At 38.4% G+C, this 14,824-nt stretch overlaps 1 protein-coding gene across 1 annotated transcript; it reads right to left on the bottom strand.

The window, feature by feature from the left end:
* Positions 1-13,508: 13,508 nt before the first annotated feature.
* Positions 13,509-14,381, bottom strand: LOC125837821 (uncharacterized). The gene has a single exon (XM_049516892.1). The coding sequence runs from the start codon at positions 14,379-14,381 to the stop codon at positions 13,509-13,511; it is 873 nt and encodes a 290-aa protein (XP_049372849.1).
* Positions 14,382-14,824: the final 443 nt, after the last annotated feature.

The following is a 14,824-nucleotide window of genomic DNA, read 5'->3' as shown; positions in this document are numbered from 1 at the left end:
ATCTTCATGTTAAAAGCATTACTCTCAAGCAACACCTCACATGGTCATCATGTCAACCTAACTCTCAAGGTAAACTAACTACATGCCTCATTCTTGATCAATTATTGTCATATGGGAAACATATAAACTCAATCTCAATACTACACAACCATGATCCATCATATAAGCCCTAATCAATTCAATTCATATCTTTAAGCTTTACTTATAAGAAATTCATGTCTAGTTGATCTAATCTAAGGCAATTCAGCAAGAAGTTCATCAATCTTAGAGGGTCACATATAAACCCTCAATTAGCCTTTTTAATGACATAACCCTAATCACATCAATTCACCTTAGAAATCTTAGGTTAATCAAGTATACATGTAGAATTATACTTAAATCATGCAATTACATCTAATTAACTCTCATCTAATCAATAGGGATCAACTTGCAACAACATTCATAATGTAAAGAAAAATCATAAATAGGGATGGGGAACTCATGGATTCTTAAAGAATTCAATTTAAAATCATGTAAAATCAGTGATTCATTCTTAAAAAAATATAATTTAACCTTTAAAAGCAACTTTAAAAGGAGTCCATGGGGTTGAGTTGAAACCCTAGCTAATTGGGTTTTCTAGAATTGAGATAAAAGCTTTTGAAAGGGCTCCTTGGGTGATAGCTTCCCAAGGATGAAAACTCCCATACCTTAGACTTAGAATCCCATCAAATTCATATGAAGAAGCCTCCATCTTCAAGGCCTAGCTTGATCCCTTCTCTTGGTCTTCAATGGAGTTCTACAGAGAAGATTTTGGAGAGGAGGTAAATTGGGATTTGATTTGGGGTCTTGGGTTATGACTAATTAAAAGGTGTTTTAATACCATGAAGTACTTTATATTAGTGAAATAAATCCATCATAACCGACCCTTAATGAAAAATAATTAATTAACAATTTACCAAATAGACCCTACACCTGGCCGAACCAAACCAGTAAAACGGTGATGATCCACGGACCCCCCCACCCACGGACCGTGGGTGGGTCCACGGACCGTCCTGTCAAGGAGTGGTTTGGATCAGAGACATTAAAAATGAGGCCTTGACCTACATAGCAAGACCATTAGGCGTATGGACCTACGCCCCGTAGGTCCTATCCGTGGTTCACAAGGTTTTGCTAAGGGGTTAGGCTTTAGGGTCCTCCTCAAGTACCCCTAGGGTGGTCCTTGGGGAGTCGTACCTTGACGTTTAACCCCTCAACCTAAGCTTGGGAACTCATTTTACACCCTCAAACCTCACATCAAACTCAAAACAAAACTCGTTAGGCTCTAGTTTCACCAACTAGTTTCCATTAGGCTCTAGCTTGGTCTTACTAGTTTTTCGGGTTGTTACACTATCTCCCCCTTAGGAAGATTCGTCCTCGAATGACACTTTAAACACTTTATGGATTAAAGACTCAAGACTAGCAGCCCATCATGCATGAAACATCAAAATAATGCTCAACTCAAGATACACTATTCACAATGTGCACTTATTCAAAGGAGGAAACATCAACTCCAATTCAACATAATCAATGCAATACAAGGAAGTAGGAACTACATATACCAACCCAAGATGCAAGAATTTCAATAACTAGCCATGTTCAAGGAGGAACTACCATCTCCTAGTCATAATATGTGCAACGTACTCTCATGGAGTTCATATGCAATTTACTCTCAAAAAGCATTCTATTCAAGGAGGAATTTCTCAACTCCAAACCAAAGTCATTTTTTTTTCTTCTCATGAAGTACAATAGGCACTCATACTCAATGCATAACAACATGAGGAAAACAATACACATAAACTCATTTCCTTTCAAAACACAAGTTTTCATGAGTGTGCATTATATAAAGAAGTCATGGCAACACCTAAGCACATATTAACAATGTTGGCTAGGCACACCATCTCCCCCTTGGGAGTGAGCCTACACAAACACTTCCAAACATCATTAATCACATAGTCATAGGAAGAATTACCTTTTCCAACTATAACCAAGCTCAACACAACATTATGGAGCCAATGTGCCATTTTATCAAATCTTAACCAATCATGTCATCACATCATCTCATGAAGTCTAATATGCCATCACCCTACTAAAATGCACAACAACATGAGGAACATGTAAATCATGAAAAACCCATTTTATACTAGATAAGAATCTTTCAAAAACATGCATAACATAAGGAGATCATGGAGCTTTCTAAAACACTCATGACTCTTAAACATAAAACAAGCCCAAAAGGAACTCTTGGTCTCTATCTAAAATAAGAATAGAAGAAAAAGATGAGGATATTGAGACTCTCAATCAATTTTTTTACTTATGCACATGATCTCCCCCTTGGGAGTAAGCCCCCTTTTTTTTTCTAAAACGTCAATACTACTCCTTTCAAACAAACTCAAGCATTACCAAGGCTTATTATAACCTTACCTGGCTCTAAAACCAAAAAAGGTCTAATAATCATGCATCCAAATCCTACCAAGGTTAACAAAAGTAACTGTATGGGACAAGGAAATCATAGGACACATATAACATTCAAGACTCCACAATCATGAAATGAGTCAAGGAGAACTTATCACCTTAAGCTAGAGGAGGAATAGAAGGGAACATAAGGATGTTGGGACATCTCATTGGCCCTTGGCCTCCCAAATACGCATCTTCAACTTAAACCTTTACTAAAATACCACTCCTCCATATTTTCATGGAAGAACTTTCTTACCTTTCTATTTCTTAACTTGCCGGTCTAAGATCCAATTGGTACTTCAAAATTGGAGGGGTTCTCATTTAAGCACTCTTGCTCACAAGCAACCTTACCAACACCACTCAAAGTCTCATATGAGCCTACCAAACTGGAACTAAACTTCTCAAACTCACTACACCTCATAAGGTGAGATTTTTTTAAGCCAATGAACATCTAATACACTTCAACGACCTTGCTATCTAAGCACATTATCTCCCCCTTGGGAGTAAACCTACCCGGACTTTTCTAAGCACCAATTCTTTCAATTTCTAAGGTCGGAGAAAGTTAACACTCAACTTTTCACATCCACCACACAAGGTGATTCTAAGCCATGAAGAACTACTCTTCTTTTCCTCTTTTAGAGGAGTCTACTCACTCGATCATCTCTAGGCATCACTTAAACACCACTATTCATCAAAACTTCCAACATATCATAAAACTCACTATGGCTAAGTTGGGTTCTACCAACAAACACCTATATTCACAATTAACCCCATGTAAACTAAGGACAACATAAAATCTCATCATGTACAATTTGTCAAGTCACAAAAGACAAGTACTGCCAGACTCTAATAAAGCATAAAACTCATACCAGAACCATTGAGAGGAACTTGCTTACTCTCTCTTCCTCTAGCCTTAAGCACCAGGAAATCTCTTATTTTGTGACCTTCATCACCACAACCATAACAACCCTCTCAACTCTACTAGGGTTGGATCAAGACAATTCAAGACCATTTTAACCTTTATCATCACTTTTGGGTGGGATCTACCAACCAATCATATCTAGGTATTATCTAAGCACCCTACTCAAAATGACCATACTTAAGATCAATCTTAAAAGATAACTAACTCTTTAAAGTTGGTCAACACTTACACTCTTATTTCTTACCTTAACTAGGTGGTACATGCAACCCTCAAGTCAACCTTAAGACACAACATAATCCAAACTTATGGCATAGAATTTCCCCCTTTCCACTCTCGGATAAGCTCATTGAATAACTAACAATATGACTATACGGGTTCTATCATCAACTAAACATAACCTCACAATTACCTTGCTAGGTAGGGACACTATCTCCCCATTGGGAGTAAGCCTACCTAAATTCTTCTAAACATCTTTCATAACACAAAGGCAACTATGAAGCATCATTCACACTAAAGGCAACATCACAATCTAATACTTCAAATCTCTCAAGTCACATAGCCATAATTGGCATCACAACCAACCTTTCTCCCTCGCACCTTGTAGCATAAGCCCTTCAAGTAGTCATAACCAAATGGCCATCGGATAAGGAATAGGAGAAAGACCATATGGAGTTGAGCTCAATGGCACGACTTGGAGAAAGAAGAAGTGAAGTTTGCTAAGAATCCAATAGCCTCCTATTCATAAAATATTGTGCGCTTCACATTTATGAACAAGACTATACTAGATATGGTTTGAGACATCCTAAAAACCATCCCAAAACCTGGCTCTGATACCACGTTTGTCACGACCCTGTAGTGTACCCCCTAGACATAACATGGCGTACTTGACCCCGAAGGGGTCTCATACAAGCCTTTAGTATAATCATAGACATAAGATCATAGGAAAATAGTGCGGAATTTAAAACTTTCCTTTACATTCGAAGTCTTTTATAAAAATGAGAGAATCTATGACACTATGTCTCAAACTATCTAAAATACTTGGAATAAAACTCTTGAAATACAATCTTAGGGGCATATCCTTTACATAAGTCTAAAACATAAAAATAAAGGCATAAGGGACATATGGTCGAGCCCTCGAATACAATGAGGACTCACCAATCTTCTTCTTCTTGATCTACTAGAGTCCTAGCCACGAGGATGGAATCCAATATCTCCAAAGCTTACACTTATAGAAAATGTAGAAAGATGAGGTTAGCACAAAATGTACTAAGTATGGAAGCTATGCATAAAACTCCTTAAAACATGCATAAAAGGGACGTTTCGTTGGAAATCATGCTTTATGCCATTTTTGAACATCATCTTTGAAATAGTTGGAGAATGCAACTTACATACAATTCATGATAACATAAGAGATGTCATCATAATTACATGCATAGTCTCCAACATAAGCATAATACATATCCCAACCTTCACAAGACATAGTTCATACACATAGTCAAATACCAAGTTCATCTTATCATAATAGGGCTACCACATGATCAACCCGCAGCTATACTTGTACAATGCATAGATAGGATCACATATTCCTATCTACACTAAGTATCACTTCTAGGCCACCATGATCATGCATAACATACCTTGACCTCATCCATAGCCAACACTTATAGAGAAAGAGCCATTCATGTTCATAAATTGTAATAAGTAAAGTCACTCATAACAACAATCTATATCATGCATACATAAGTTCACATATCTTCATAGCATAAGGAAACCACACTATAACCCCTTCATAAGTCTACTTGTGCCGTGTACAAGTGAAGTCCCATACCCACACTCACACTAAGTAAACCCATTAAGAAGTCATAAGCATAGTCCATGTTCATAATTCATAATAAAGCATGCATAACTCATAATCATCATGTCACAAGGGAAACCTACCATGCCCACTCTCAAAGCCTACTTGTTCAATGTATGAATGAAGCCCATACCCTCATTCACACTAAGTAGAACCTCTTAAGGAACTGTGGTAAAGAACCCGTGTACTTCTTCATGTTACTTGTTCATGTCACTTGCTCAAGTCACTTGTTCATGTTACTTGTCATGCAGGGATATATCCTTATCCGACATAGACCATGTGAGCTACATGGAATCCGTTGTCATGTAACCCCACACCAAAAGAAGGTGTCATACTTGTCTAAGGTAGAACTAACATGTTTAGCTTTTAGGTGGATCCACTAGCTAAAGACCTATGTGGGCACATAGTTAAGGGACAGGGAGATTGCTTCTAGAAACCTAGCCTATTGTATTGACGGGAGAGTTTCCATCTCATGAGATCATTTGTAGAAGACCTAGCCTATTGTATTGGCGGGAAGGCCTCTACCTCATTTTCCATATCCACTCGGTGCTAAGCATTATTTCCCAAATTATAAATAGTAAGTCTTGACTTATATTTACATGTGTGAAGGCCTACTTTACCCTTTATTAAATACAACTCATAAAATAGCTCATAGATTCATTTAGGTGCGAACTAACTTTCAACCTTAGAATCATCATTAGTATGTGAGAATAACTTTCACACCAAGATCATGTGTTCTCATTAGAATGGACTTTCAATCAACACAATAGGATCATCATGGTCATGTACATTTCATGCATAATAATGTGTAAAGGTGCATATGAGAACTATACTTTCAATTTACACCATATATACATCATACTCATGTTTATGCATGGAGTGTGTGTAATTATCCTTGCAACGACACAACAACATTATCATCATAGACACTTCCCTCTCAAAGTGTTCATAAGCATGTACATAATATCACAATCATGCATAATTCACATAGATTGCATTCAAGGATAATAGACCATGTAAATCAACACATACAACATTCATTATAGTAGACATGTATATAATCATAATTCAAGTAGTTCATTTATTGCATGTATAAGCTCATATACTCATATTGTAGGTCATGTGGGTGTAGCCCTTCCACAATAACACCATATACAATTCAACATGTATAATAGCTTTCTTCTTTAAAGCCTCAATATTCATAGTTCATTCCTTTTAGCTTTTACCTTGAAATCCCTAGGAGTCATATTTATGTTATGAGCATTACTCTCAAGAAACACCTCACAAGGTCATCATGTAAACCTAACTCTCAAGGTAAACTAACTACATGCCTCATTCTTGATCAATTATAGTCATTTAGGAAACATATAAACTTAATCTCAATACTACACAACCATGATCCATCATATAAGCCCTAATCAATTCAATTCATATCTTCAAACTTTACTTATAAGCAATTCATTTCTAACTGATCTAATCTAAGGCAATTCATTAAGAAGTTCATCAATCTTAGAAGGTCACATATAAACCTTCAATTAGCCTCTTTCATGATATAACCCTAATCACATCAATTCACCTTAAAAATCTTAGGTTAATCAAGTATACATGTAGAATTATACTTAAATTATGCAATTACATCATAATTAACTCACATCCAATCAATTTGGATCAACTTGCAACAACACTCATAATGTAAAGAAAATCATAGATAGGGTTGGGGAGCTCATGGATTCTTGAACAATTCGAGTTAAAATCATTTAAAATCAGTGATTCATTCTTAAACAAGCATAATTCAACCTTTAAAAGCAACTTTGAAAGGAATCCATGGAGTTGAGTTGAAACCCTAGCTAATTGGGTTTTCTAGAATTGAGATAAAAGCTTTTGAAAAGGCTCCTTGGGTGATAGCTTCCCAAGGATGAAAACTCTCATACCTTAGACTTAGAATCCCATCAAATTCATATGAAGAAGCCTCCATCTTCAAGGCCGAGATTGATCCCTTCTCTTGGTCTTCAATGGAGTTCTAGAGAAAAGATTTTGGAGAGGAGGGAAATTGGGATTTGATTTGGGGTCTTGGGTTATGATTAATTAAAAGGTGTTTTAATACCATGAACTACGTTATATTAGTGAAATAAACCCATCATAACCGACCTTTAATGAAAACTAATTAATTAACAATTTACCAAATAGACGCTATATTTGGCCGAACCAAACCTGTAAAACAATGATGATCCACTGATCCCCCACCCACGGACTGTGGGTGGGTCCACGGACCATATTGTCAAGGCGTGGTTTTGATCAGAGACATGAAAAATGATGCCTTTACCTACGGATAAAGACCATGAGAGTGGATGGACCTACGCCCCGTAGGTCCCATCCGTTCACAAGGTTTTGCTAATTGTGGCAGATTTGGGGAGCTTTGGGGGTTAGGCTTTAGGGTCCTCCTCAAGGACCTCTAGGGTGGTCCTTGGGGAGTCGTACCTTGACGTTTAACCCCTAAACCCCTCAACCTAAGCTCGGGAACTCATTTTACACCCTCAAACCTCACAGCAAACTCAAAACAAAACTCGTTAGGCTCTAGTTTCACCTACTAGTTTTCATTAGGCTCTAGCTTGATCTTACTAGTTTTCCAGGTTGTTACAGATTTCATCATAAATCAACAATTAATCAGCAATTCAACCATAATCATTCATAATTAAACCATTGAAAACGTTTTGAAAGAGAACCCATGACTTAGATGGAAACCCTAACTTTTGGGGAAATTGGAAGCTTTAAAATCAAGTTTTGAATGGACTCTATGGGTGAAAGCTACCCATAGATGAAAATCCACCATACCTTCATTAAGAATCTCCAATAAATTTGAGGACCACAATCTGTGGTCCCCTTCGTGAAGGTTGGGGCAGTAGCTACGTAAATGGTGCATGAGGCTCACAAGCCCAAGGCTTTCCTGCGAGGGGCTCCATGAGCCGTGGTCAAGACCACGAGTCGTGGTCCCTTTCGTGGTCCTTGAGGTAGTAGCTAGGATACTTTGGTGCCACAAGCCCTCTTGCCCAAGGCATCTTCACTAAGGGCTCCACGAGTTGTAGTCAAGACCACTAGCCATGGTCCCTCTCGTGAAGTTGAGGCGGTAAATAGGCCATTTGGTGGCCAATCTACTATGGCCAAGGCAACTCCACGAGCCACCTTCATGAGCCATGGTGAGGACCACGATCTGTGGTCCCACTCGTGAACTTAGGGCAGTGTGTTCCAAGCTGGGGCAGCCTTGGCCTTTGGCTTTGACTTGGCCCCTTTGCCTTGGCACTTGCCTTTTGGTCTTGACTCTTATAGTCTCCGTTTCAAGTCTAGATGGTCTACTAATCTACGGGGAGTCATTTTTCATTTTTAACCCTTACGTTTAGGCTCTAGTTTAACCTACTATTTTCCGGAGTGTTACACCCACCTACGGTCCATGGGTGGTTCCATTGGTACTGGCACCAGATTTTCCGAAAACTAGGATTTTCTTCATTTTGAGATTTCAAAAACTAGGATTTTCTTCATTTTGAGATCCTAGGTGTTACTTTATCTTCCCCTTGGGAACATTCATCCTCGAATGAAGTCTAAACTTAGTTGAATACGAAGGGAAGAAGCTGCAATCCCTACCACTAAGTACTAGAAACTAATTTTTGATTGAACTGAGTTCCAAGAACATGCAAATACGCTGAAAATGCAAGAACAATTGAAGGAACAAGGTACTAAGACTGAATTTACGCACGAGTAAACTGAAAGACTGCAGAGGAAACTATTATCTCAAGCTGAAACAGAATCGGAAGGAAAGAGATGAGGATACTAGGCCTTTATGGCTGCTTCTGCTTCCCAACCAATTTCGTTAAATCTCATCACTTTTTTCACGGTTATATTTTCAGGAAAACCCAATCATCTATCTCAAACTCCAAGTCCCTTCTCCTTACATCTACGTAGGACTTCTGTCTTAAATCTATCTCTGATGAGCTGAACTTTTCCATAACATCATAATCAAATCTGGCCCAATCAAGGCTGCCTCACCTACTCATCCACCTTAGGAACACATAAGTGACTATCTCTCCCTTGGGATAAAACCTCTACTTTATGTTGATGAACTGCACCTTCCAACCAGTGGCGGATCCAGGATTTCTGTAGAGGGGGTTCGAAATATAAAGAAGTAAACATGTGAAAATTACAAGATAAAAAATTGAGCGAGATAGGAGGAAACTAGTCATCTGAATCCAATAAGTTTAACTTGCCTTGTCATGTCGCGTTTAATTTTTTTTACTTTTACCCTTTTTCATCAAGGTTTTTTTAAAAAAAAATTCTTGTGCTTTTTTTCTCTTTTATATTGCAGTGTTCTACTCTATTTTTTGAATTTTTTTAAAAATACAACCACTAAGATATTATAATATATATTCATAAGATAAATAATTGACATCGTCGATTTTTTAGTTCATTTAATTCAATTTACTAGGTTGATCATTCGTGAAAAAGATAAATGATGAATAGAACAAATAAGTTTAGTTTAGTTTTCATCTTTTTAAAATCGAACTGAAAAATAATAAGAAAGAAATACTATAAAATTAAGGGCGGAAAATCAATTAATTCGATTTTATTAAAATATTATACACGATTTTTAAATTTCTTCATTCGATTAACTTTAATTTAATTTATTTTATATAATATTTTTTGTAAATCAATTTCAAATTTAATAATAATTCATCGTTAGTACATGAAAAGAGACTTATGTAGAAATAAAATGAGAAGTATAAATAAGAAGAATAAAAGACAAAAATATCTAAAATATATAAATTTAAACAAAGATAAATTGAGAAAAAGAAATAGCATAGAGAGAAAAATAATGATAACAAAAATAATAAAGCTTTACATTGAACCAAAAACAATGAGGCATTTCATTGAGTTGGGATTTGAGCCCAAAACGAGAGCCCATTCAACCTTCCAAAAACAATGAAATAGAGTTGGATTTGAGCCCAAAGCAAGAGCCCATTCAAAGAAAAAAAAACCCAAATGGGAAAATGTTGCAACGAGTGGGAATCGAACCCAGACCCTTTAAGTTAGAGTTGAACTCCTGAACCACTGAACCATGCTTCTCTTTATATTTGAGGGGGTTCATTTTAATATATGTACTCATAAAATCATAAATAGACCTTATATATACAGTGTAATTTTTCGACGAGGGGGTTCGGGTGAACCCCCTCACCTCCACGTGGGTCCGCCCCTGATTGGAACCCTTCTCTAAGTGATTTGACGAAACAGCAGTACGGCCCGTAGGTCGATACGATCTGTGGTTTGCAACTGTGGTTCCACACTTGGTCAAGAATTCCCTGATTTTCCATCAAGCGTTGCCTGCCCATCTACGGTCATCATCTACGGAGCGTGAATGGACCTACGGTCTGTAGATCACCTCCGTAGATGCCCTTTTCTGCACATACTTCAGTTGTGTCTCTCAATTTCCACGCCTGAACATATTTCCTCCAAACATGATAAAAATACATATAAAAAAAATACAAAATGGCCCTAGACACACACAACTCTTAAGTGAAATGTATTAAAAATACCGTAAACTCACGGTATATCAACACCCTCAACTTAAATTCATTGTTTGTCCTCAAGCGACACACTAAGACTCTAAACGACACTTGTATAGAAGTAAGCATTTCAAGCCCAAGCATTCACATGGCTCTCTACCCCAACTCTCCTTTTGAGTGCAAATCTTTTCTCCCAGAATCAACAAGCTAACTTGTGCGGATCCAAACATGACAAAAACCGACCAACCAACACACAGCATACACTGTTTTACTTTCACCAAGGTACCAATTTGCGACAATGTAACTAGTACCTTACCTAAAAAAAAATCCCTTTTTCACACAATGAATATGCTTTTGAGTACAAGGATTCATTCAACACTCACACTCAGAAGTAACTTCAAGTACAGTTAGTGCTCAATACCATAGGCTTGCCCTTATTTTCACTGCTTAGACTCTCCAAACTAGTTTCTAGGATCAATATAGGACTTTCTTGGCTTGTAACGTAGGCTCAGGGTCAGGTGTGGTACATTTGGATACTCTTTAGTGACTTTCTGCCCTCCTTGACATTACATTAGAATTTCTACCTCTTTTTGCCTTATTCTTGACATCCTACCATTTTACCTTATTTCCCTTGATTCTCTTCAACAATGGATGTGACTTTAGACTTTGTAGCTCTTTATTTTTTCACTTTCTTCTTTTTCTTGAGTCTATTCTTTTCTTTCGCTTTCAACACTTTTGTTCACCTTTTTTTGCACAAAGTCACATTCTCTCCTCTCTTTTCCTTTTTCTCTTTTTTTTTCAACCCCAAACTCTTTTCATACCCATTTTTCTTTTGGTTTCCCCTTTCATATCCACCCTCAACTTATGGATTTTCCATTGGTTGAGGTGCACAATACCCGATGTTGGATCAGGGCCAGGATTGAGGTTACTTTTTACATTAGCCACCCTCAACTTAGGCTTTTGGCCTAAGTTGAGGTGCACATGTCCAAGGAGGGACCGGGACCAACACAGTAGATTATGGGAAGGTGAGTTAGGGGTTTAGAAAGAAATGGTCTAATTTAGGCTCAAAGCCTTTGGATCAAAGGGAGCATTTATTTCATTTGGTTGGATTTTTCTTTTAGGCAATTTGTGGACTTATCAGAACAAGGGCCTATGATCACTTCCTATCCTCTAGAGTAGATTGTCTAAGCAGGACTAACCGGGCAAGTTCTTGATTGGCACATACACTATTTGAACAATCAACTACTCTCACACTCTTGGCACATAGTTTCATTATCATATTATCAGATTACCCAATTCAAGTTTTAGCTTAAGTCATGCCATCAAGTTGGTTCATTATCATGTCCTACTCAGAGCCAACATATTCAACTCATTCTAGTCTACAAATTTTAGCACATATCACAAATTTTGGACATGTATCATTTTTTTTTCAAAAAGCTTTTGCCATCAGGCTTCATTCTTTCTCATATTTCTACACATACAGTCCTAACACATTCCAGTTCAACAGAAATTAAGCAATCTCTTGGGGGAAAAGAACACAGGCAAGAAAACCCCAAGAGAGGATTATGAGTTGGGTTACTCAGACTTCACCCTATCACTCACAATCCATTTACCCCACCCCCAACAAAAATAGGCGCAATTGTCCCCAATGCACACACAAACAGTAAAAAGTAATGGATTGGGGGAAGCAAACCTGTGGCGCATGGCGCCGAAGACTCATCAACAAGCAAGTGGGTCCGGTTTCCTGGAGCCCGCTGGATCAACACTTCGGTCACCCTCAGTAGTTCCCGCATCTCTCATCTCTGCACCATCAGTAGTGCTAACATCAACTCTCGTTGCACCATTAGTAGTGCTCACGCTACTATAGGCACCCACACTTGGACAAATTAAGGATACATACATGGGATGGACGGACACCATTCACGGTCCGTGGATTGACCCACGGACCGTTAATGGGGTCCGTAGACCTCTGTACAGTGTTTTTTATGCAGATTTGGCCTTTTCATCCATGTACATATAGCAATCGTTAGGCCATTATTTTTATAATTTTTGGACACTTTTTAGACACAGAGCCTATGCTATATCTAGCCAACACTAATACAGAAAATAAAACACCTATCTAAAGGATTACAAAAATTCAAATAAACGAAGAAAACTCCTAAATCGAAAAGAAAAACATATAGTAGGCTAGATTTTACATCTTGTGTTGCCTCCCAAGAAACGTTTGGTTTAACATCACGGCACGATGTAGACCCCTTGCTTACTCAGACTTCATCAAGATTCCATGCCTCTATCACTGCATTTACACTCTCAGAACTTCTTATGTAGTTTTTTATCCTCCGTTGGTCGGGTTTGAACCTTGTCCCACTCCTTTTCTCGAGCTCAACCACTCCATGTGGGGACACTTGGGTCATTCTGAATGGTCCAGTCCATTGGGACTTGGATCTACTCGGAAAATAGCACAACCTTGATTTATAAAACAACACCAGATCACTATGAGCTAGTTTGCACTTCTATGTCTTTTGAGCATGGCGCTTCTTCTCCGTGTCAAGGCACCTCATCCGAAAGTGTGACTCACCACCGATACCGATTTAACATCACTTTCCTGCTTTATAGACTTATAGACGTTGAAGGTCACCTCATTCTTATTCAGTCGAAACTTCATTTGCCCACTCTCCATATCAACTAAGGCACACCCAGTAGCAAGGAATTATCTCTCTAAGATGATGGGGCCCTCAAAGTCAACCTCGCAATCAAGTATAACAAAGTTTGTCAGAAAAATGAACGGCCCCACATTCACAAAGACATCTTGAAGCACTCCAATGGGCTTTTTCATAGTTCTATCAGCCATAGGTAAATGCATCACAGTTGGTTTTGGAGCTCCTAAACCCAACTTCTTATAAATTGACAACGGCATCAAGTTAATGCTGGCACCCAAATCACACAAAGCTTTTGCAAAGTGCATCTTACCGATGGTGCATGGAATAGTGAAAGCTCCAGGATCCTCTATCTTTTGTACCTGTGACCTCGTAGAAATGGCACTACAATGCTGCAACCTCTCATCATTCTCAAAACTAACAGCCCTCTTTTTGGTCACCAAGTCCTTCATGAACTTTGCATACCAAGGCATTTGCTCCAAAGCTTTTATCAAAGAGGCATTGATGGAAGGCTGTTTCAACATAGTTATGAACCTGCAGTACTTTCCTTCTTCAGCCTTCTGCACTAACCTCTGTGGGAAAGGAGGTGGAGGTCTAGGAATGGGAACAACCTTTTGGGCTATCTCCGCTTCATTTTCTGTGGCATTTTTAGTCTCTTCGGTAACCTCAATCTCATCACCATCTGTTTCTACCACTTTTTCTACATCGGATGGCATGGGGGGGTCAGTAGTCTGCTTTCCTTCACGAGTCGTGACTGCCATACAAAGCCCATCATTCTTCAGATTTTGGATGGTGTTGCTGGGAAGCGTTCCTGGTTGGTATGTATTCACAGTAGCAGACAACTGACTAAATTGTTGCTCAAGTTGCTTTATCGACACTGCATGGGCATCAACTTTCTGGCCAATTTCAGACAAGTCATTTCTCATCTCATTCACATTCTCATCAGTTGCATCAAACCTTCTCATCATCTTCTACATCATATCCTCAATACGTGACAAACTACTTCCAGATTCCTGATTTTGAGGCAAAACATAAGGTCTAACCCGATCATTTATGTTGCCATAGTTGTTCTGGTTGTAGTTGTTGTCACGATTGAAGTTCCCATTCCAGACATATTGACCCTCTCAGTTGTAGTTGCCATAGTTCCGACCTTGGTTTCCTTGACCTTGGCGCCAGTTATCCGTATTGGAACCTTGGGCCTTTGGTTGGAAACCCCGGTTTGATCATTCATCGCATAAGTATCCTCTTCATAATAACACTACTCAATCGGAGGTGGATTCCTAGTCAATAATTCATAGCATTTACCTTCTCCGCTCACATGCTTCAAAACCAACCCTAGTTCAGTCCTCATCTGAACCATCTCCTCACG

Source organism: Solanum verrucosum, unplaced genomic scaffold (assembly GCF_900185275.1).
Source record: "Solanum verrucosum unplaced genomic scaffold, falcon-dt-bn FXZP01000139.1, whole genome shotgun sequence".
NCBI classification, from domain to species: domain Eukaryota; kingdom Viridiplantae; phylum Streptophyta; class Magnoliopsida; order Solanales; family Solanaceae; genus Solanum; species Solanum verrucosum.
This window is presented reverse-complemented; position numbering and strand designations above follow the sequence as displayed.